Raw genomic sequence first — 24,097 nt, forward strand, 5'->3', positions numbered from 1 at the left:
TTGGAAGGAGCAGTGCACTTCCAGAAGCAGCAAAAACTGCTTCCCTCCCACACGCTGCATTAAGTGCAGTCTTCTGCTGTATCCTCACTTCATTAGTCGGGATATCAGCCAGTATAAATAACACCATGGTGCTATCCTGTGAGGTGGAGATTCAGTGGCAGATACATCTTAGTGGTTTCTTGGAAGGACCAGAGTTCATATCCAGCATCCTACAGGATCACTATCCAGCATCTTGCAGAATAAATGGACTTAGACCCATAATTTGTTTTAGCATATTGCTGATGTCATTTCTTTCCCATTCTAAGAACCCTTCATGGGGTATTCGGTATGATGGTGTGTTGGGCACTAATTAGCCAATGCTGCTGAATAGCAATTGGGGGAAGGGTGTGCCACTGCCCTTACTGGAAGATGTTGTGTTGGCGGTGGAGCAGGAAGGGTCAGCACTAGGCAAATGCATGGCTGATATCTGGTAGAAGCATGGCTGGTGACTGGTAGGAGTGCCCAGCCTGAGTAAGAATATGTACATAAGAGTATGTACATAGAGCTAGCACATAAGATGTACTTACATACATTTTTCCTACAACCATGATTGGCTGCTGTGGGTGTGATTGCCACTGTGACAATCAAGACAGAGGCTTCACTTTATTCCCTACATGGAAGTGCATATGAAGCTGTTCTAACCAGTGTGTGTGTGTTGAGAATATGTCAAATTTCATTGCAAGCCCTGAGCCAAAATGCCTGTATGGAAACTGTGAGTCCCCAACACAATCAAGAATTCACTAATGTGCTCAGACAGGGAGGTATATTTAGAATTTTCTTTAATATTGAGGTAAATGAACGTACCTCTGCTTTGTGGAAACACTATGTGTCTACCAGATGTCTATAAAGACATGGACTTGGCATATACTAATTATCTTGAATTATCATTTTAAAGAGAAAAGATAAAATTCAGAACTAACTAAAGTTCATTGCAAAATTTCCATTGAGTTCAGCTGGGCCAGGGTTTTACCATCTGAGCCAACAGTTTAACACTAGATAACTTATCCACATCTCAGCATACTTGTAAAGATCTTCAGAACAGACACATGTGGTTTCCATCCTATTATTTTAGATGATATTCGGGAACACTCCTATGACTTTAAAACATACTTGCTTCAATCTGATATGGGTTTCTCTCCAAAGAAACAGGTTTATATAGGCAGATCACCCTTCTAAATTGGGTTTTGTATGTACAAAGTGTGCAATGCAAGAGAAAAGTATTCAGTAACTGGGGCAATGAATCAGTCCTTGCTGGGCTAAGATCACTGTGCACTTAGCAAGATAAGAAAAGATTGGTTAGGGGAGCCAGTGTCTACCTGCAGTTACATTAAAGCTTATTTTGATAAATAGTGATACAAAGCTGATACAAATAGTGATACAACCACCACCAGTTTTGATATTGAATAGTTTATATAGCATAGCATGCGTTTTATTGGACCAGATTCTTTGCAACATATTCAATAAATAAATAAATAAATTGTAATACCTGTTGCAAGACTTTGCATAGTAAATACCACATTTCTTTCCTGCCTATGGATATGATTTTTATGGAATAGATCATTAAAAATTACAAAGCAGCAGCAGTTAGTCACTTGTACTAGGACTATAAAATCAGTTGTATACATGTGGCACATAATTGGGTATCTCATGTGGTCTCTATGTGTGAGATGTCTGGATTTAGACATTTAGTTAATTTGTATTGTTTCCTCTCCATTGTCTTTATTTTCCAGATAATGGTGGTGGGGTGGGAATTACATATCCTAGATACTTGAATACTTCACTTTTGCACATGTCTTTACATGCATTTCTTATACTTTGTCTTTGGAACAAAAGGTACTAAATATAAGAGAATGTTTCATGTCCCTTTGGCTTGGTCATCATCTTATTTAGATCCAATTCATAAATGGCCCCAGTGTGTAGGTTTTACATGCAATGGGGCATAGGAATGAAGCATCGTGTAGAAGCTTCAGCATAAACTGAACCCAAAGCACATAAACATCTATGGTATCTACTGGAAAAAAGAGAGAGTGGGCAGGTCATGTGAGCAAAAGCTTCTTGAACAAGCATTTATATATATTGTTGCTCTTCACACTGAAGTTTCTATGCATTGTGTATGCGTGCATATACACACAAGAGTATGCATTAGGATTGTTCCTGCACTTCATTGCATGTAAAATATACACATTGGTTTGTATGAAACAGACCTTCAGTGCACTAAATTTCTTGCACATATTATCTGTTTCATCAAGAAAGAAATATAACCACTATACTCAGTTCTGCAGTCCACAAAAAGGCACCCTACCTCATTATCCGCAGATACAAAAGGGTTAAAATGCACATATCCTCAGTTCCTAGAAGGCTGGATATGACTGTGGAGCCATTTTGTGGCTCATTTTGTCAGAACAATGATTTTTTTATAAAGGAAAAAATCCTCCCTTCCCCATTTGGGACTTCTGTGGGGCATCTGAGGGCATTGCTGGTTACCAGGAGACCCGCAGAGCATGGTAGGGCACTTTATTTGGCCGATTTTCACATTTTAAAGGTGATTTTCCAGCAATTTTTTGAAGTCTGGGAACCTAACCCCCGTGATCCCATAGACTTCAATGACTCATTATCTATAGTTTTGTTACCCATAGTAAACTGCGGGAATGGAACCTCCATGGATAATGAAGTCTACGTGCACTATATTTCACTTGGCTTTCCTTCTTGATTTTCATATTGTGGCTACCTTTTAAAATTATTTATTTATTTTTTTTACATTTATATTCAAATATTAAATGGCAGTAGCATTTTTACTTTTTAATTTCTTCCATATATTCAGTGAACATAGGAGTTCATTACTGAAGAAAACCTTACTTGTACCAATTGTGACATATATAATGTTTCCTCTTGCTCACACAGAATACTATTGAAAATATTACTGCATCTCAAGCTAATGCTGAAGAATTTACTAAAGGAACTGAAATAACAATAATTGTATTACTATTGAACCCATGGCCATGATGCAAAATGCCATGTAGTAAAGTGCAATGGCACTTCTGAGCTTCCAGTTTTTAAAAACAGCTCTATATGACCTCAGAAGAGGTTCCCAAAACTCAAGGAAACTTCTAGGCTTGCCTCTGAGCATATGAAGCTCAGAGGTGAAAAAAGCATGAGACAACCTGAATACATGACCAAAAGCCCTGACATGCATCTACATGTCTCTTTGGATCATCGCCTAGTGATTTTATTTTGAATACTATCTTCATACTAGTACTGTATCTTCATACTAGAATATATGAACAAATGAATGAATGAAGATTCTTTTATATTTCATTAGGCAAAAGGGATGAAAGAATTTGCCAAAAGGTGACAGTCAGAACAACTATAAGGAAACATGACTGCATAAGTCGAAGTCCTGTAAGTATATGTGGCTAATGATTATGTAGTTTAGTCAGTTTGACTCTTATAAGCAAACAAACCATTCAGAGGGCTTAAAACAAGTATGTGTAGTAGTAGTAGTAATTAATAATAATAAAACCAAATAACCTTACTATTGCCCTGACATCTGTCACCTTAGCAGCAATGTCCTCCTACTCATAAATGTGATTACAATTTAATTGCCTCTACCCTTCCATGACAGAAATGCTGAGCAATTCTGCTTAGAATAACATCTGACTCCTGATTAATAGTACCCAGTATAATTGCCTGAAACTGACAAAAACATTTACTTGTCTATCACTGACCATCCTTCCAGTTTCAGCCAGAAGTGCCAAAACATCTGTCTGCCTATATATAAAATGCCTATTTTCCTAACAAATTCATGGTAAATACTTTTTCAAAAACTCTCTTCTCTTTGGCCTCTCAAAATAGATGCCATTTTGAAAGCAAGAGCTTCATTTAAGGGAGATATACCTCTGCTTTGTGAGATTAATGTACACTAACATAGGAAGATTCCTATGAACTAAGCATGTATATACTGTATAGACATTAGCCCACCCACTGTACAGTGTTATACAGGATTTCCGACCAAGCAAAATAAATGTCGGTGTCTTTGAAAGCATGTGTACAGATCATTAAAGGTGTGTGTCAGCACTTTGGGAGTGCAGCTTACATTGTTTCTGATGCAAGTTGTGCTCCTGAGGTACGGGTGCACAACTTTAAGCATTTGTTCACTTGAACTCTTGTACAAAACTGCCAGTGCTTCCTGAGATGCCCACATCAGAAACACCCACATAATGCTGAACAACACATAGGCCACTGAATTATTTTTTAAGTTTTGAGCTACAGTTTGAATACTGCTCTACAGAGGTCAATTTGCAATCTAAACATAACAAATAGGTTATTTTAACAAATATAAAAATTAGGGCAGGATTTAAAATATTTTCAAAGCACACAACCACATAGATTACACCCCATATGATATTTTAAACTTTAAAGCAAATACCTGGCAATTATGGCATTCATGAAGAATGGAGCTCCTTTCCCCCTTCCAAACTACTATAATTTATCTCCCCATTCCCATCCTGGGGTGGATCTACAGCTTTACTTGGTGCAAATAATCACTTCCAGCAAAATGTGATTAGAGATGAATGGAGAACATTCCTTGCTGGACTGATGAGTAGTAGTGGCCTGCCTATCCCATCCCATATTTGGCTTAAAACCCTGGTGGACTGCTTTGCTGCCAGCTCATCTCTTTTCTGACTTTAGCTAGCAGTGGCAAGATCTGGGCTCTTAAACCTCAGCTGCTTATCTTTCAACCCTTAGCACTTTAAACAAGTAGTAAAAACTGCCAGTCATACTTCCATAAGATGGTTCTCTCCATATGAGAAGTATCTCCATGGAGGCATTAGAAGAGGCATGTACACACAGGGCATTCACCAAGGAATTAGTTTCTGCTTATATATGCATGTGTGTGTTTCTCCTTTTCATTTCAATAACAGAAGTGAAGAGTTATTCCCCCTCCCCCTTCCTATCTCTCACAGATACCTGTGGCTTCGTGTGATGGAAAATGTCCTTCAGCCACAATTTTTAATGTCAACATTGATAGCCATTTAAGATTCTGCAAATGTTGTCGTGAAAATGGAGTGCAGAATCTAACTGTGCCACTTTACTGCTCAGGAAATGGCACTGAAATTATGTATGTCATCCCAGAGCCTACAGACTGTTCATGTCAGTGGAATTAAGGATTTGATTAACATTGTGAAGGACTACATTCAATGGGGTTATTATTATTTTTTTTACTGAAATGATTCAGATGTTGTATGTATGTATGTATTTATCTCATGTTTCAGACATAGTTATTCAACAATTAATACTGTTAATACAGAAAAAATTGTATATGTTGGAATATATACAACACTTCATTCATACAGTAATTTACTTATCTTTCACTCAGAAGTGTGAATTTTCCAGTCCATGGTGAACAGGTTGTCACAAATATCTTGCTCTAGACTCATTGTAATTGGAAACCTTTTGTAGCTTATTAGCATTTCCATTGGCATCACTCAGTGAATATGCTTAATGAAACCTGTTTGTAATATTGATTGTTTTGAAATCCATTATGCACCAGTATTCTAAATATTTATGATGTTTTTGTTTTCTAATTTCCTTCATACTTTATGGACAACCTGAGCAGAATTTTGTGATGACTTTTCAAGTATATCTAAAAGCTTCTATTTAATCACCTTTGACATTCATTTTGGAATTGCATTTAGATTTAGAAGTTATTACAGAGAGATAATTGCTATTTTCTATTTTTTCCTCGAACAGTGATACAAAACTCTAAGGTAGCATCCAGACTAGTAAATCATGACAAAGTACCATTGAGCTCAATGAAACAAGTTAGTCATGACTAACTTAAATCCCATAATTTTAATGGAACACAACCGTGACTAACTGTCTGGGTGCTGCCCTATGGAAATATGTATACTTGTGTTAAAGAAGAATGTGCACCTTTACTATTTTGTTCACTTCTTTCATTTAAAACATTCTGCCATTATTAATTTAAAAATGTGATAACTATTGTTATAAAGATATGCAATTCTACAATAAACATTGTGCAATTTTGAAATTATTATTGCATGCTATTCAGGCAGCAGGAAAAATGAAACCAAGCCTAGTGTAATTACTGTAACAAAAACAGCATTAGTTATTATGCCTGTTATTATGTAAGGAGTTAGTAGTATACTAAGCAGAACACTGTCTGTTAGTAGTACACCAAGTTGAAATGGCTTCTTTTTGACGTTATACATTTTAACATCAGATGTGGCTTTCATGTGAAAACCACAGGGCCAGTGCCAGGGCGCCCAGCAAAGTGCCTTGGAGGTTTCCGGGAGCTCTAGTGTGGGTTTACTTGGGCAGTAGGTCAGCAGTGGTCTGGAGTGCTCTGCAGTGGCCACACTGGCAAACTGTGATGCAGGGTGCATTGTTGTTAAGGGAGGGAGGGAGGGAGGGAGAGACTGCTGCCAGGGAACCACTACAAAATGCTCCTGGCCACTGCCACTTTCTGCTCAGAAAATCTCCTACAAATGGCCATAGGGCTAACCAGGGTGGTGGCAGCAATCCAGAGTGCTTTGTGGCAGTTGTTGCCAACTTTTTAAAAACAGTACAATGTGCATCATAGTCTTACTGCATTAGGTATCACAGTCATGAATCAGTCTGAGAGCTGCTGCCACCTCCGTCACCCAAACCCCAACTAGGGGGATTTCCATGTGCTTTCTCCATCCACTAAGGGGCTTCCTTCAGGGGCCCTGCAATGATTCAGAGCCCTCCAAAAGAAGCCAATTTACAGATGGGAAGGGTGGGGGAGAGAAGCCAGGGAGTGACTCTTTTTCAGCTGAGTGTTGTGCTGCTGCTGCTGCTTGAACTGGCCAGGATCTTGGGGCCCAGTTGTGGGGCTTTTGATGGTCCTGGCTCCCCACCAGGACCCAGCTTGGCAGAACCCTGATGATGGCCCTGATATTTTCAAACAAGCAACTACACATATAAAACCTTAGGTAGTACTGTCATGTAGAGAGGAGCCATAGCTCAGTAGCACATGCTTTGCATTTAAAAGGTCCCAGATTCAGTTCTTGGCATTTCCAGACAGAGCTCAAAGAGACTCCTGTTGGAAACCCTGGAGAGCTTCTGTCAGTCACTGTAGACCATACTGACCTTCTCTGGCTAATGGTTTGACTCAGTATAAGCCAGCTTCATGTGTTCATATATGATTGTACAATGTCAGAGAATGTGCAGAACCATTCATGGTATTCCTGTATACAAATCTGCTAATCTAAACGTATCGTGCATCAGGACAGATTTTATTTTGACATTATAACCTATATACTGCTTCTAAACATATTGGTTTTGTTGTGAAATTACTTTTTACAGTAATTTCATATATTATTATTTTTAAATAAAATATGTTTATCCTACCTTTCTGTTTCACACCATAGGACACCCAAGGTGGCTAACAGACAGAACATAAAAATAATAACCTAATATAAACCAAATAGTTCAATAACTGACAGTACATTGTTGCTGTGTGGAGCATACATATATATTACTTCGGTAACTATGATTGTCTTATGATTGAGCTGGGGGTAGAAAAAGATGTTCAGGAGAACCCCATACTTTAACAGGAATTGCTTTAGCTGGCTTTTGTTTTGTTTTTTTAAAACTGCCTTAGAGAGTGTACCTTCCATAGGATTCCAAGCATTCAGCTGCTTGCCTTTGGGGACATAACAACTTATGAAGAGCCTTGCTGGATCAGGCCCAAGGCCTATCTGGTCCAGCACCCTGTTTCCCACAGTGGCCCACCAGATATCTTGAGAATACACAACCAGGAGATGAAGACATGCCCCTTCTGCTGCCGTTGCTCCCCTGCAACTGGCATTCAAAGGCATCCTGCCTCTGAATATGGACATAGCCTATAGCCATCAGGAAATAAGAATATAAGTGGCTGGTGGATGACTTGCAGAAAAAAAGGGTTAAACACACTGTTCCTTCTAAGGTGTGCACACGCTCACAAGTTTTTGGATGTCCGCTCAGTTAATTTTAGATCCCACTCAGGTTGAATCAGGAAGGCTCCATTCTGAATGCATGTGTGTAGGGGCGTAGCCACCACTGGGTGACCGGGTTCAGAGAACCTGGGCTGCTGCCTCTCAGGGGCACGCCTTGTGGTCCCGACATGCCCCGCCCCCGCGTCTGACGTCAGATGTTGGGGGGGGGCTGGTTTAGCTTCCAAGTGAGGCAGCACAGCCCCGTTTGGGAGTTAAATGCCCATCGCTGAGTTCTCAGCATGGCCAGGAGTGGATCTTCCCTACCTTAAAGGCAGGGAGAGCTGCTTCTGGCCATGCTGCGAATGCAGTGCTGGCCCCAATCTAGCTCCCGAGCAGGCCTGTGTAGCCCCATTCGGGAGTTAGATGGCCAGTGCTGCATTTGCAGCGCGGCTAGGAGAGGCTCTTCCTGCCTTTAAGGCCCTGTTCGGGAACCCGACCACGCCCCCTGCATCTGACGTCAGACGCAAGGGGCATAGCTAACCCCCATGTCTGACAACAGATATAGGGTGCAGGGTGAGCAGGGCCACGGCAGCGACTGGACGTGGGCCACCGCTGGTCTGGCTCCGCTACTACATGTGTGCACACACTGCCTTGATACTGCTGCCCAGAACAAAACTCATTCTGAACATAGATGAAAAAAAATTAGAAGGACCACTGGTTAAGCACCCTCCCTTATCAGCTGGGTCATAAGGAATGGTAGAAGCAGAATAGTCAGCAAGCACACCTACCCTTTTCCCACTCAAAATGTCTCTCTCCTGAAGCACTCCCCCCACACCTGAAAATGCTGGTTTGGGGGCTGCACTGCATACATTTGCATCCCTACCAAATCCTGGCAGTTCTGAAATTCTAAGAATGTCGGGAAAGCCCTGTCAAATCAGACCAAAAGGCTATCTAGTCTGACATCCCATCTTCCAAAATAGCCAACTTGGGAATCACACAAAAAAGAAATGAAAACATACCCGTCTTCTGCTGCTACTTCTCTGCCACTAGTTTTCAGAGCATACTGCCTTTGAAGCTTGGGAGTTCGATAGGCAATATGAATACTAACGGCTTATAACAGGTTTATCCTGATGATGATTTTGTTCTGAAGAAGGCCATTAGGGTTCCACTGCAAAATTCATTCGTTCGTTTGAGAATCCATTAATTTAGTAATCTTGTTTTGTGCATTTTGAGCTAAAACCCTTCCTTAAAAAGAGGTTAAGCCCCAATTAGTATTAGTATAGTATCCTTTCTAGAGAATGTATCTCACATCTCAAGAAACCTCTTTTGCAGTACATAGAATCTGTGTATAATGTGTAGTTTGCCTCTTAGCTTTACCATCTAAGCATTTTAATTAACACTACACAACTCACTAAAACAGTTCATTAATGGAAAATATTTTCATGGAGGGCGTATCCATTTAATTAAAATACAATACACCCTACACAACATAATTAAGCTGTTTTGTTTTTAAAGGAAAATTTCTGCTGATTAGTTAAATTGTGCAGTTTATAAAGCCTTCATTTAAAGCTGACAGCTGCAAAAGAGTGCCAGCAAAAGTGATAGTTTCACATTTGAGCTGATCCAGACTATAAATCTTGTGTCCCAACCACATATTAACCTCTTTGCAGTATTGCCACAAATATATTTTAAAGGATAATAGCACAACATCCAGTTCACTGTGAGGGAATAGAGGAAGTGTCTTCTACAGAATAAAGCCATAGTGAAATTCATCTTTCTTAGAAACACAAGCAAACAGTATTTATGCTCTTGAGCCTTGAGGAGGTGGAGGGAACTGCACAAATTTCAAACAAATAAAAGAAGTTATATAAAGTTTTAGAAATGGGAGTAATTGATGTACATCATCTAACCCAATACTGTCTTGGATTAAAAACAGAAAACCCTTTTCATCGATAATTGCACCAAAAATAATCTCTTCAACACAAGCACAAAATTGAAGACAGCTGTATGCAATAAAATCAAGAACAATTTCACTAAAACCTAGTAGTCTATAGTCTTTACTATAGATATATATAGATATAGATTCAAATATGTAGGATTTTAAAAAAACACATGTTTAAGAGAAGAGCTGAAGCGCTCACAGATTCCCTCATAAATCAAAAAGCATGGAAAATTGAACATAAGGTGTAAATTCTGTGCCATGTAAGCGGTATACATGTTCTGCCATCTCACACATTGGCCTCACAGACAACACTTAATGCACCCATGCTCTCCCTTGGTTTTTTAATCCTTAAACCACTTGCTTTTCAAGTTGGGGCGCGGTGGATATTGAAGCTCAGCACACTATGGGGACAGTGGGTCCTAGTTGCCCAATAACTCCCTTTTCTATATGCTTTCATCTGGGTTAGAGAAAATGCAGATATTAGTAGTGATGTATGAATGTAGGATTAACACAATGAAGGGGTTGGAGGGAACTTTTGAGATGAACACAAGTCCGCAAGAGAAAGGAAGAGGTGGGTAAATCATCAGAAAATCAGACTTGAAATGCATAGGATTGGCCTTTGCCACAGGCAGATCATCTCCACCACCTCCCTCAAATGAATTAAATATTTAATTAAAAATAAAACCCTGATTTATCACCCCACCCAAACGCCATAGACGAACGCTGGGAACGCTCTTCCCCCGGCTGGAAACATGCTTTGCAATAACAGACTGTACATGTACCCTGTTACTGAGTACGTGTAAGGAGCATGTTAGATGCATTTCGAGTACTAAATTGCAACTGGGTTTTCTTTTTAAAAGTTACTGTGGCTTTTTAAAGGCAGGTGTGGTACTGCCCCAGAGACCTCGGAGTCTGTTTCTGAGGTGGTGGTGGGGCAAATATGCCATCACTGGGTGAACCCTTCTACCTTCCCTCCCTAATTCGAGGTCGCCGTGCACTGATCCACTCCCACGCCCTCCTTTCTTCATGTCAGCTCACGCCCCACGTTTCCATGGAGACCTCTTCTCGGCAGCCCAAGGAAGGGGGAAAGGGCGTGAGCAGCAGCACATATTTCAAATATGAGTCTGAGCGAGAGCGAGAGAGTAGAGCCGCGGCCACTGTGAAAAGGAGGACTTTCACAAACGCGGGCTTTTCTCTTTTGTGGCGAGTAAGTAGCAGGTGCGTTCGGCGCGCGGCTTGCCGTCAAGAGTGGCCTGAGAGAAAGCAGCTGCAATTCGACTTTCGCGCTTCTTTCTTCGCATCTCGTGCATAGAAGTTGACTAGGGACAGCGCGAGCGTTTGAAACGCAATCGAGATTCGCCTGCTATCTGGAATGGCTAGGGGAGGAAAAAGCAAAATATTCGAGGGTGGCTGGTGTCTCACGTGCATTGGGGAGCTTGGCTTTTCTTCCTTCTTCCTTCTCAAGAGGCGCATATGTAAGGTTGGATACCAGGCTATTCTGAACAAAATTCTTCTTATTGCAAGGCCAATGAAAGGGACCCTAAGCAAGCCGCAGATCCACTTTTAGGGACTCTGTGTGCATAATGCACAAGAGTCCGGCGCTTCCACCTTTCGGACGGTCACACAATAGATGAAGCTATTCTATTCCTCCATGCTTATAATTATGATGGGCATTTTTCGTGTTTTTTAGGAAGTGAGAATGTGTCTATTTCTATACTACAAAGGTAGAGTAGCACACAGTGTGTTTTAGGAGCACCCCCATAACTTAAAAAAACCGTCAGATGAATAGTATATCTGGGGTATGGTAGATGCTTCAGCAACAGGGGAGCAGCAGGTACATGAACATTAGCATTGCCATCAGCTGGTGTCAAATCAATGCAGTTTAATATGCCAATAGCAAGATATATATTGGGACTACAGACTTACTTAAACTGTCTCTGAAGCCATTCTTTAACTGTTGGTGACATTTAACTGTGTAAATACTGTATGGCTTTAGAAAAAGCCCCATTCTGAAAACAATATAGGCACATGTTACTCAGATAATCATAATTATAAAATGCAGTGCAATCTAAATGGAAACAAGCAGGAACTGTTATGTTTTTTCTATCTTATTTTTATATAAGTCTGCAAGTAGGATTTGGCTTCATGATTCCAGACACTGGGAACCAACACGATTGCGCCCAATGGACAAAGTGATTTGGTTACTGATTGTAATACTGTATATAGTTCAGGTAAGAAGTAATGTTCTCTATTTTGACTATATTTAGCACTTTAATTATGCTTTAAAATAATTCTAAAAGTGAATTGCTCTTTGACATATTAGTTATAATAATATATTGCCATTCATAGTGTTTATTGTATTGTCCCAATAATATTGCTGTTTAAATCAATAAGAGCCGATATGCAGTACTGATTCACAAGTCCTCACAGCTAAAGTTATTTACAACAATACTGTTACAAGAAACTGTTCTATTGAAACTGGGGTCATTTGGCATCCCTGACCTGGGGTTCAGTGCACAGTCCATTTACAAAAGATTGGACAACTGTAGGAGGGGAAGGTAAGTTAGTGACATCACTAATTTCCAGCCAGTCAGCTTTATGCACAGCTGATTTCTGCCATAAACATTCAAAACCATTCCCCCCACACTATATCCAGAAGAGATATTGCATATCTAAACATAACCAAGTGAATGTGCTTCTGCTGCGTGCTTATCACTCAAATTAATCAAACCCTTGGTCTGTATGTATTCACCTGCACTGGTGGTGGTGTTGTTGGCCTTGGTATAGGTCTTTCTATGGGTCAGGCAATGGGCAAAGTAGGATAAAGAGTGTTCTAGTGAGAGAAGGCTATTGTCCCGGAGCCATACATGAGCTCCAGCTAGGGACATTGAGCTCTTGAACATTTTAAAGTAAAGTGTGCCATCATGTCGATGTCTACTCTTGGTGACCACAGAGCCCTCTGGTTATCTTTTGGTAGAATACAGGAGGGGTTTACCATTGCCATCTCCCACGCAATATGAGATGATGCCTTTCAGCATCTTCCTATATCACTGCTGCCCGATATAGGTGTTTCCCATGGTCTGGGAAACATACCAGTGGGGATTTGAACTGGCAATCTCTGGCTTGCTATTCAAGTCATTTCCCTGCTGTGCTATTAGGTGACTACAAGTGTGCTGTTGAGTCGGTGTCGACTCCTGGTGACAATAGAACCTGTGATTGTCTTTGGTAGAATACAGGAGGGGTTTACCATTGCCTTCTCCTGCACAGCATGAGATGATATCTTTCAGCATCTTCCTATATTGCTGCTGCCCGATATAGGTGTTTCCCATAGTCTGGGAAACGTACCACTACCAGCGGGGATTCAAACCGGCAACTACTGGCTTGCTAGTCAAGTCATTTCCCGCTGAGCTGCCTCATTAATTTCAATGGAAGTTGCAGATCTCTACACTCAAAGAATGCACATGTTCACTTATCAGCATTGAAATAAACTGGGGAATGCTTATGATGCAGAGGTCTATTATTTGTAAGAAATTGCTGGTTTGGGGCATTTGTGTCTGATCCTCTGATATCTAGGAACTTCCCCACTTGTAAAAATCTTGGTGAGGTGCCAGAAAGTTTATGTGACAATAACATGAGTGGGACAACTTCAAATATCTTTTTCCTTGCAGATAAAATAAGGCAAATTTATTTTTTATTCAGTCAAATGTGGAGCACTGTAGAATATCATTCTCATAGAATGTTAGAAATTTTTGACAGTACCATTCTATGGTAGTATGTAATACCAGTATGTATCAGAAGCTTGTAAGTGGTTGTCTTGAGATCACTTACTAATTTGTATTGAGACTACTCATTTTTATAACAGCAATGTCTGTTTGACATGGAACCCTTAAATCATACGAAAAGCAATACATTGTATTTGGAAAATATAAATTATAACTAGCCTAACCTACTTCACAGGGTTGTTGTGAGCAGAAACCTAAGTATGTAGTACACCACTCTGGGCTCCTTGGAGGAAGAGGGGGATATTAAAAAGTAAAATAATAAATAAATAAATAAATAAATATGCTTTAAATATGAATTACAGTAACTTCACATATTTGTGAATCGGACATTTGAAATTAATAACTATTTTAAAGCACTGCATAAATATTAGGATTCAATGAACTTAGATAAGAAATTTACACACAGCAAATATATAATTTTTTATAATTATATAAAATATATGCATGCACATGTATTGTGAGGTGTCTGTGTGTCTGTGTATGTAATGGAATAATGGAATATATATTCCATATAATGAAATAGCTATCATCACAACTTACTGTGTTACATTTCTGACATACTTCAAGCTTGGTGTTCATATATATCACAGATAAAGCTGTCCCTGATCAGGGAGTCAACCCAAAAGTTTTAAAGTGTAGTAGAAATGAACCTGCACCTAAAATATTTTGGCTCCCTTAAACCTGAACCATATTCAGTAGGGCTATCAGGTGCCATGGTTGCAGAGCAGTATCCCAGGCTCAAGAAGCAAGCATGTTCCCAGGGCCTCCTATCTTCGTACTTTATTCAAGTGGCCTTGAAAGCAACATAACCAAGGGCTCCTTGCTGAACTGCTTATGTCCAAAAGTTAATTCCCCACCCCTCCTGAATTGATGGCATGATATTCTATTTGTAAAGCAGCTGGAAAATATGATATGGAGAAGTGTATATACTGAGCCAGATAAATATGAATTTCCATGACAACACATTGCTAATTGATATTTAACAATAATACATTTGGTTTAGCATGCTTTTAAAATATATTTTAAAACTATCCTTATCATATGTTGTCTCTTTTGCCTTACAGCTGTCCAGTGGTCTGGAGTGTGATAGGTTTGAAAAACTGTCTAGAGCAGTTTTGTTGGAGTGGCCAGAATTTCCAAAAGGAAGACATCCAGATTTTTATATCATTACATACCATCTCAAAAATGACTTGATTCAAAAAGTATGCTTTATGCTTCATCATTATATGCTTCTTTGTGCTATTTAGTTTGATCCCAAGTTATTGATAGAAAATAGCTTTGATTTCATTCTGAGTTATTGTGTATCAATTCTTAATTTTTTAAAAAACTTGATCTCGTAGAATGTGAAAAGTGTTTCCACAACTCAACTAAAAGCACAGAACTTTACAATTCAACTTGAAGAAGATAAGAAGCATGATGTAATGATACAGTCAGTGAAGGATGGGATAATTCTGCATGCAATATCATTCAAGACACGTATGTTCAACAACGTATAGTTTACTTTTGGTATCCTCATTCACTGGATTTGTAGAAAAGATGCAAGAAAAATATATGATACTAGAGAATATTGTATTTATAAAACTTATTTGATATTGCAGCTCACACCCAGGATCATAATCAACTGTTTTTGTTTTTGTTCTTTCATATAAAATTCTTCATATCCTCATTGTTCAGTGGACACTTCAAATGAATAATCATTAGAGTGTTTCTTTAAGCATAGTTATACATATGTACATACTATTAAATCACAGGACAGATATAGTAGATTGTTCTACACACTACAGATATAGTATTTTTTGGCTGAGGAAAATTTATTTTTTTAGAGCATGAAATGGATTAAATATTTCTTTTCTCTTGATTTTGCAATAAGGTACATAATTTTATTTTCCTGTATGAACATTATAGGTGGGATTTCAGGCAATCTTATCAAAACAGCTGTGACAAGTACTAGTATACTGTTTAAAAGAAGTATATCCGCTCATGATTTCTCCATTGAAATTTCATATAATAACATTTATCGGATTCTTAAACATAATGAGAGCTTCTATGAATGGACTGATCTGAGACCTGCAACTTTGTACACTTTTACACTTGAATTTAAACAGCTGCACATGGAATGTATTAATGTGTCTCAGACACTGGAAATTCAAGTTGAAACAGGTATGTATTGTAAATTCTTATTGTTGCTTTTCCTGGTTTAAAAGTGTCTGCACATTCCATGTAGTCTATTGTGAGTTCCTATAAGGAAGGGTGGGGTTCAGATATAACTAATTATACTGTTATGAGGGGGTGCTTTTCATCCCCTTGCATAAAACAGGCAGTTCTTGAAAAAGTCACAATGACAAGCCCAAAGAAAAATATTTTGGGGGATACAAAATAGAGGTTTGGCTATGATATGAAGCACAGGTATTCCCACAGACTCACAAGATGTTCAGATGTCTGGGCTTAGTACTTTGCCTCTGCTATGCAGTTACTGAATTTACTATTGATGGAGGTGGGAGCAGGTAAGCGTTGATGGGGGGTCTACTCGGTGGAGGTCAGTGAAAGGATGGGGCAGAGGCTAGGGAAAATGAATGAGAGGGGTCAGTATGAGAACTGGCCAAGAGACAGGAGACAAAAAGGGACGAGATCCCAAAGGATTTGGTGGGAGGTAGAAGGAGAAGCCAGATGGGAGTGGAGAAAAACCAACAGAGTTTTGGCAGAGGAGAGAGAAGGGGAAATCTGGAGTTCCAGGTAAGGAGGGGGGAAGAAGCCCAACTAAGTTCAGGCGAGGAATGGAGGCATGAGCCATTCTGGAGATCCAGCAAAGCAAGAGATAAGGGGATAGAGAAAGGGAGGCAAGAAGGGTTAAAAGTAGGGATGTGCAAATTGATTCGGGTGCAGATTGATTTGTACCTGAATCTAGCTGATTTGGAAACCGAACAAATCGCCCCTGTGGTCCATTGGCTAGATTTGGGTCCAAATCTAATCGTGCCAGATTTGATTTGAATCAATTCAAGATTCACATTCCTCCTATTAATTCCCCCAGACCCTCAGCTTTCATTTCTTAAAAAAATCTAACCTCTAGCCCTTATAGGAGTTATGGAGCAAAATGTGTGTTCACTATTTTTCAAGTTTTTGGATTCCTTGGTGTATAATTTTCCTCAATGAATCCCTATGAGGATTCATTACACACCTTCATTTCTTCTGTTCATTTTGATGTGCTAACTGCCATGTGCCAACTACTGTTCCCTCTAAGGAGTGTGCACATGCGCACGTCCACAAGTTTCTGATGTCTGCTCAGTTAAATTTAGATCCCGCTCAGGTTGAATGCATGTGTGCACACAGTGCCTTGATTCTGCTTTGATTCAGGGGAACAGATTCGGACACAAAACAGATCAGGGATGATTCAATTTGGGCAAAATCAAATTTAAAAAATGATTCGTGCACATCCCTAGTTAAAAGCAACTGGGGGGACTAAATGGAGGAAATTGACGAGAGGGAAATGGCTTCTTTGGTTACATAGGGGGAGCTGGCTAACAGCTCTTTGGTGCAAGGGCACATTTTAGAGTTGGGTTATATGAATAATGGGGAAACACTGTGAACTAGAAAATGGAATATGAGGAAAAAGCAGTTCTCTGGCTTGCTGGGGACCACGAACAGGAGAATGGAAGACTGTTCTAAATCTATAGGAGTTTGAACTGGTGGAAACAACAGAGAGTTGTGGCTATGGTCACCTGTACTGGAAGGGACACCCTGTCGGTACAGGGTGAAAAAATCAGCTAAAATTCACTCCTACTTGGACAAGTAGTCTGAGACTTATGGCCCAGCCATGGCTTACACTGATGAGAGGGTGATCCACTTGAGGGTGGCTTAATGACCACTGAATGATGTCATGAGATAAAATTCAGTCCATGAAAGCTACACGTGTTTCTGGGGTTTTTTGCCTGGTGATGGTGGACCTCTCTCTCATGATCCCATGGTGTTTGGGTGGATTCTAAGTGCTGGAAGCTCCGGGTAACCCCGGGGGCTACACATCTTAATCTAGGGGAGGAGTTGACTACCCTCCCTGCTTTCACTAAGACAGATCTAAACAAAAAACCTGCTAGCCTAGCCCAATGAAAGCACAAGTGTTCTCTCTCTCTCTCTCTCTCTCTCTCTCTCTCTCTCTCTCTCTCTCACACACACACACACACACACACACACACACACACACACACACAAGAGAAGAAGGAAAAACTCCTGGGGACAAGGAAGGAGGGGCTCTCCTCCTTTACCTGTCCAAAGTGAAGGGAAGAGATGCTGGGTTCTCAGCAGGAAAATGGGGTGTGATGATAGACAGAGCAGAGCTTCACAGTCTCCAGAAGGGACCCCAAATACTGCGCAGTTCAGGCACCTTTTGATTGGCTTTTCTTACAGGGTAAAAAGAGCCTGAACTTAGGCTCCCTCCTAAGTTAATGTTTAACTGGAATGGTCTTCATAGAAGACAAAATAATAATAATAATAATAATTTTTATTTTTATTTTTATTTTTACATTTATATCCCGCTCTTCCTCCAAGGAGCCCAGAGCGGTGTACTACATCCTTGAGTTTCTCTTTCACAACAACCCTGTGAAGTAGGTTAGGCTGAGAGAGAAGTGACTGGCCCAGAGTCCCCCAGCTAGTCTCATGGCTGAATGGGGATTTGAACTCGGGTCTCCCTGGTCCTAGTCCAGCACTCTAACCACTACACCACGCTGGCTCTCTAATGGGGATAATGGGGTTAGAAGAGCTAGAATGGAAGATTGCATTATCTTGGAAGTAAAACGTTGGCTTTAGGAATTTTGGCTTGTTGACTATAAAGCTTAGCAGGATCCAGGAAGGGTAACTGACTGACTCAGACATCTAGATCGGGAATGTTGGAAAGCCATGGCTGCTTTGGTTTGGATGTCTCAGCAGTGCTTTAGAGTCTATGTGTAGGAAGTCTTTCTTGTGGGGTTGGGGAGCCCTATGTAGACTCCCGTGGGGTAAGATGCTGCAAGTACACTTCCTCTCTAACTGGTCACCTAGGCTAATCTTAGCTTCAGTGATAAACACTTTTTCCTTTCTGGATTTTCTTGAACTCACATCAGGTCAGGCTGTGTTGTGCCCCAAATTCACTTTTACACTCTGCATATGCACAGGAACTATACCAGAGTGAAAAGGAGCCTGGCTGCACTACTACCGTGTGGTCACCTGATTCTAGTATGGGAATCACAGATCAAACTGGTGGAAAGGTGACATAAGACCAATACCTCAACTTCATGAAATCTTAAAGCTTTATTGAACTAATAACAACAACATAAGGCAAGGCATATTCTAAAACCCTCCTAATAAACACATGAAAGCTATCTTATGTGTTTGAATGCATGTTAAATCAGTATTAGCTAGCAACCAATGACACTCTAGAAGACAGTCTTAAGGGGGGGAAGGTAAGAGACAGACACAGAGAAGGCTTAGGGAGGAAGGCAAGGACGATGGCAGCTCAGACAGGCTGGGCTGTCAGGAGAGAGAAGGAGAGGGCAGTTGGATGGGTCTCAGAGATTCTCTTCCAGAGCTGGGAGATCACAACTTGTTCCAATTCACTGAGGGGATTGCTACATCTGGTGGGACCTGTTTGGCTGGATAACCTCACAGAGTCAGTGACTTTGAGCAAATGATTGCTGAATTCATGCCTGCTGCCACCTTGCCTTTATATTTGTTAGATCCTTTGATCTGAACATAGTCTTTGGTGCAATACAACATCCATCATGAATTCATTTCAAGGGAAAACCACCTGATAAACCTTATCAGGAAGGAACTGTGTCGTTTGCCACAAACATCTAAGGAAGTAAACAGCCAAACTCGGCAAACAGCAGATATAATCCTTAAGGCTCTTTTCCTGATTAGGGTCTGGGAAAGGGAGGAAGGGACATGGGTAGTTCCGGAAATAACGACCTAAAACAGTTGGTTGCCAGCTTTACTTTTCTCATTGCAAACTAAGCTCAATGAAGAAAGCAGTTTCAATAACATATATGTCAGGCATAATTCAATCTAGGAATGCATCCTAATGTAAGTCAGCCAGGAAGGATGAACATAAAGTATACCTTAATGCAAAAACAGTATGCCTTCTTTAGGGGAAGACCTGTTAAACATTTATTATTCTAACAATGCACCCTTTGGATAGATAATTCCCTGAGTCAGCAGCTCACTAAGAGTTCAGCATGCCTATTACCAGACACACAGCTAATTTCTGATTCTTGAATTTTGAGTTTTGATATAGAGGATATGTTGTGGGTCATAACAGCTGAGTTCCTCTGGAGGGATGCCAAGTGGGTTGTACAGGGAGTCCCATTTCTGGTACCTCTAACAATAGTAGTAATAAAAGCCACTTCAGTTAATTGCACAGTTTTGGGTCTTTGAGACTTAAGTCCTAAGCATTTTTACAAGGAAGTAAGTTATCTTGAGCTCAGTGGAACTTGCTTCAATATAAGCCTCATTTTATGCAGTGAGGCTTAAGGACATATAACTGCATTGGACTGTGGTCTGTAATATAAAATGTAGTCATTACCGCTTGATCCAACTAAATAAACTATAAAGAATAATAGTCACTCTTTTTTCCACAGAATTGTAAAGTTTTTGGCTCACACTAAGTTGGCGACCATGGTGAATATATTCACTAAATTCTGAATCACTAATGAACATTCAGGGACATATTTGGGGGGAACACAGAGTACTTTCTCCCCTGAAAGAAGAGGAGGTTGTTGAAAGTCCCCCGCCCCTGCATGAGTGGAGTGGTGGGGCTGACTGGTGGGGCTGAACTCTTGAGAAACACCTGTGTTTCTATCATAGCACTTGAACTTCATTAGTCTGGATGTCAGTCACTGTTTAATGAAGATGTTAGCGGCTTTTGTGAAATATTTTCCTATGTGCATTTGAAGGGCAGACATCAGTCTAACAGTGCTTTGAACAGTAGTGGTTGCAAAGACCAGGAGGTGCAACAGCAAGGTGATGTCATGTTTTGCATATGGTCACTTAGCCCTCTGTGCTGATCTTGCTAGTTTCGCTGGACTAGCAGTTATCAACACCCAGTAATCTCATGGATTGTGCTTGCCCACTAGCCACTACATTTACAATTGCCCTAACAGTTTACTAATACCATGTAAATAAGTTCATCATTGCAGATAATGCTATTCATGGCCCAGATCTATGAATTGTGATGTGAATACTGTACTAGTTATTTCAGTGCAGCTAAAAACAGATCATACAAGTATGAAACTTGTATGATCTTTTGGATCATACAAGTATGAAACTGTAATAGTCTCACTAGCTTGGGGAAAATGAAGAATAGTGCATCTTTGAAATCTTCATCATGTATGAATGTAAGTTTTCTTGTCTTGTAACAGTCTTATTTTGCCAACTGTATTATTTGAGGGGAAAAGAAGCTTTGGTATACAGTACAGGAATGTCTGTCTTTAGGTTTATGTTCATATGGCTGGACAGCTTTCAGAAACAGCTGCTATAAAATAAGCAAGGAAAGCAAACCTTGGAGTGTGGCACAAAAATCATGTGGATTACTTTCAAGTGCAGCACATCTTGTTGATGTAAGAACAAATGAGGAACATGAATTTCTATCGTATCATCTGCAGTCACTCAGTCAAGTAATCATGTTGTGGACAGGTCTTAATGATATTAAGGTCAGTATGCTACACCTTAGATAGTATTATAAGAGTTGTTGTGGTCTATTAACAGGGAGTTGATCTTGGATCTGAGTTTAGACTTTACGTGTGCAATGGATTTACTGTATGGGGGTACTGTATGTACCCTGAGCAAATTGAAATTTCTCCTCCTCAGATCCCTTTCTATAAAATGGAACAATAGTGCTCTATCACGCTGGGGATTTTGTACAAGGGATCACTATAAAGCCTGTGGTAAATCAAATGCTGTGCATGAATAAATAGCGATAATAACATGCGCTTTGAGTTGTAAAGCAAGCAATAAAACTTTGACTCTATATACTGCCATAATGATATACACTCATTGCAACTGTACTTAATATCAGTCTTTTCTTTGTAGGGACAGGAGCAGGGAGACTGTAGTCATATGCCGCTCCTGCGGATTAGATGGCAACTAATTAATAAATTAAATTAAATTAAATTAAATTAATTAAAGACATTACAACCAGCTTCTTATATTCAACTGGATTTTCTAATTGGTGAACAAAATATAAACAGTTTTTTAAAAAGCCAGTTTGAACAGCATAACTGAATCTCATAATAAATGATCTCATGCATCAGGAATGGAAGCCCAAGCCAATATTTCCTAATATGCTGACTAAGAAGAAATGTTATAAGAGCATGTCTGAGTGAACTTCTCTCTTGGATCTGGCTAATTTTGGATTATAGAAAGTTGCATAAACCTGGGGCTACAACAAAATATGGTCTATAGCTGAAGGTCCCCTAAGCTTCAAGGAACCTGTAACAGAGATTCATCACTAGACTTTAGTTAATGGAGAGATAAATGTGGGACACATTCTCAGATACCCCAGGGTCAGTCTATGCAGAATTTAAAAGGAAGAAGCATCATGATGAAATTTACCCAGAAATAAATTAAGTAGTGGCACTTTTGTAATTATCCTCTTAAGTTTTCCATCAACATACTATTGGTCTAAACTGGATCACAACCATTGTTTTCTACAATAACTTTCAACAACTTCACATTGAGGGGAGGGAAAGGATGGAGTGTGTTTAGTTTGAGTCCAAGATAACCTGGAAGTATTAGTTTGAGTTCCCAAAACAGAAGGACCCCCCGCCCACCAAATTGAAATATTGAAATTGACTTTATGCATTTGCAAGAATAGCTGGATACGAATCTGCAAGAAGACTTTCCATTTTCCTCTGAAGTTCCATACATGGAGTTTATTAGTAAACATATACTTGGCGGCTTAGGTTCTGTTTCATAACTGTTTCATTAATTTACATTTTGAAAAATAAACTATATGCTGAAATATGCCCATACCTGGAATACATGTTACTTCTCAGCAAACTACAATTTGTCAAGTAATTATAATCAGGACAGATTTATAAATATTACATACTTAAACAGGGACTAACTTTGTCAATAAGAGCATTGGTTAAAATGTTTCAGGTGCATTGTACAGAGCAATTCACCAATATGCCAGTTTATTTTAAAATTTTAATTTAAAAATGTCTTACATTAATTTTGATTATTTTAGGAAGAAGGGTATCCCTTATGGACGGACGATTCTCCATATCGTGGGAAAGCTGAACTCTCCCCTCTGCCAATGATACCAGAAAATGAGACTGATTGTTATGCTTTCCAAAAAAATCCAGCTGGACCAGATTATTTCTTCATTGGGTTTTTCTGCTATATCCCATTGCCATACATTTGTGAATATGAATGTAATTATTTTATGTTATTAAAATGTTCTTAAAGATACTTTAAATACAAACAAGTTTCAACTGTCTACATAGATTTTGCATTTGAATTAAATTTTTTAAAATGTCATTTTCAGTGTCTTCTGTTCCTGAAAACTTCACATTTAAGGTGCAGGATGTCAGCGCAACTGAAATATCACTTTTTTGGAGCAGTCTGAATGGATTGTTTAATTCAGGATTTGAGCTCATGATTAAATACGATTTTGAGTATTTGGAACAATATTTTGAAATGTTTCCTCTGAATTCAACACATGCAAAAATTTTGCAGTTGTGCCCTGGTCATTTCTATAAATTTTTATTGTCAGCAAGGAGCCCTGAAGGAGCACAAGTTAGCTTACATCCAATTGTGATGGTAGAGACAAGTAAGTTACAGTACTATAAAATATTAGCCCCGTGTGTACTCATGCAATATATATGGTCTGTGAAAAACGTTACAATGTGTTTTAGTATGTTTGTTAAAACTTGAATGAAATTCAGATTAGGGATGTGCAAACCGGTTCAAATTCGAACCCGGGTGGTTCAGAGGTTCGAATTCAAAATGAACCAGCCATCAGGTTCGAGCTGCAGGTTCAAATTCGAACCGAACCAGGGTGTGGTTCGATTTGAACCAGTTCAAACTGCTTAGGACCTCCAAAAGTGGGTGGGGTGGTAGCTGGCACCCATGGCTACCTACCACCCAAACCCCAAAGCAATCGGACACTCGTACAATCTTTTATGAATATTTGAAATTTATTTATATTTCTTTCTCATAGGATATAATGGGACTCAAACCAGGCCATTATTCCTTATTGTGGAGCACCCATGGGTGCCAACAACCATGCAAACCCCGAAGCAATTGGACACCCCTATGATTTTTTATGAATATTTGAAATATTTTTAATTATTTTTCTCATAGGGTATAATAGGACCCGAACCAGCCCATATCCCCTATTGTGGAGC

The 24,097-nt window shown here is 39.6% G+C and overlaps 3 protein-coding genes across 3 annotated transcripts in view; all 3 read left to right on the top strand.

Annotated features, from left to right (window-relative positions):
- OTOGL (otogelin like) overlaps positions 1-6,496 on the top strand; it is a 137,337-nt gene extending 130,841 nt beyond the window's left edge. Inside the window, exons 56-57 of the mRNA XM_053256233.1 lie at positions 3,359-3,438; positions 5,004-6,496. Coding sequence (XP_053112208.1) covers positions 3,359-3,438; positions 5,004-5,204 — 281 coding nt within the window. The 3' untranslated portion in view covers positions 5,205-6,496. The remainder of the gene's footprint in view (positions 1-3,358; positions 3,439-5,003) is intronic.
- A 4,498-nt stretch (positions 6,497-10,994) lies between these two features.
- LOC128327434 (uncharacterized) lies at positions 10,995-21,365 on the top strand. The gene is made up of 7 exons (XM_053256234.1): positions 10,995-11,149; positions 12,066-12,173; positions 14,789-14,926; positions 15,065-15,200; positions 15,630-15,884; positions 21,180-21,284; positions 21,358-21,365. Exons 2-7 carry the CDS (start codon positions 12,126-12,128, stop codon positions 21,363-21,365), a joined length of 690 nt encoding a protein of 229 aa, XP_053112209.1. The 5' UTR covers positions 10,995-11,149; positions 12,066-12,125.
- PTPRQ (protein tyrosine phosphatase receptor type Q) overlaps positions 21,349-24,097 on the top strand; it is a 230,805-nt gene continuing 228,056 nt past the window's right edge. Inside the window, exons 1-3 of the mRNA XM_053258033.1 lie at positions 21,349-21,397; positions 22,936-23,122; positions 23,236-23,520. Of these exons, the coding sequence (XP_053114008.1) occupies positions 21,368-21,397; positions 22,936-23,122; positions 23,236-23,520 (502 nt within the window). The 5' untranslated portion in view covers positions 21,349-21,367. The remainder of the gene's footprint in view (positions 21,398-22,935; positions 23,123-23,235; positions 23,521-24,097) is intronic.

The sequence above is a fragment of the Hemicordylus capensis genome, chromosome 5 (genome assembly GCF_027244095.1).
Source record: "Hemicordylus capensis ecotype Gifberg chromosome 5, rHemCap1.1.pri, whole genome shotgun sequence".
Classification (NCBI taxonomy): Eukaryota; Metazoa; Chordata; class Lepidosauria; order Squamata; family Cordylidae; genus Hemicordylus; species Hemicordylus capensis.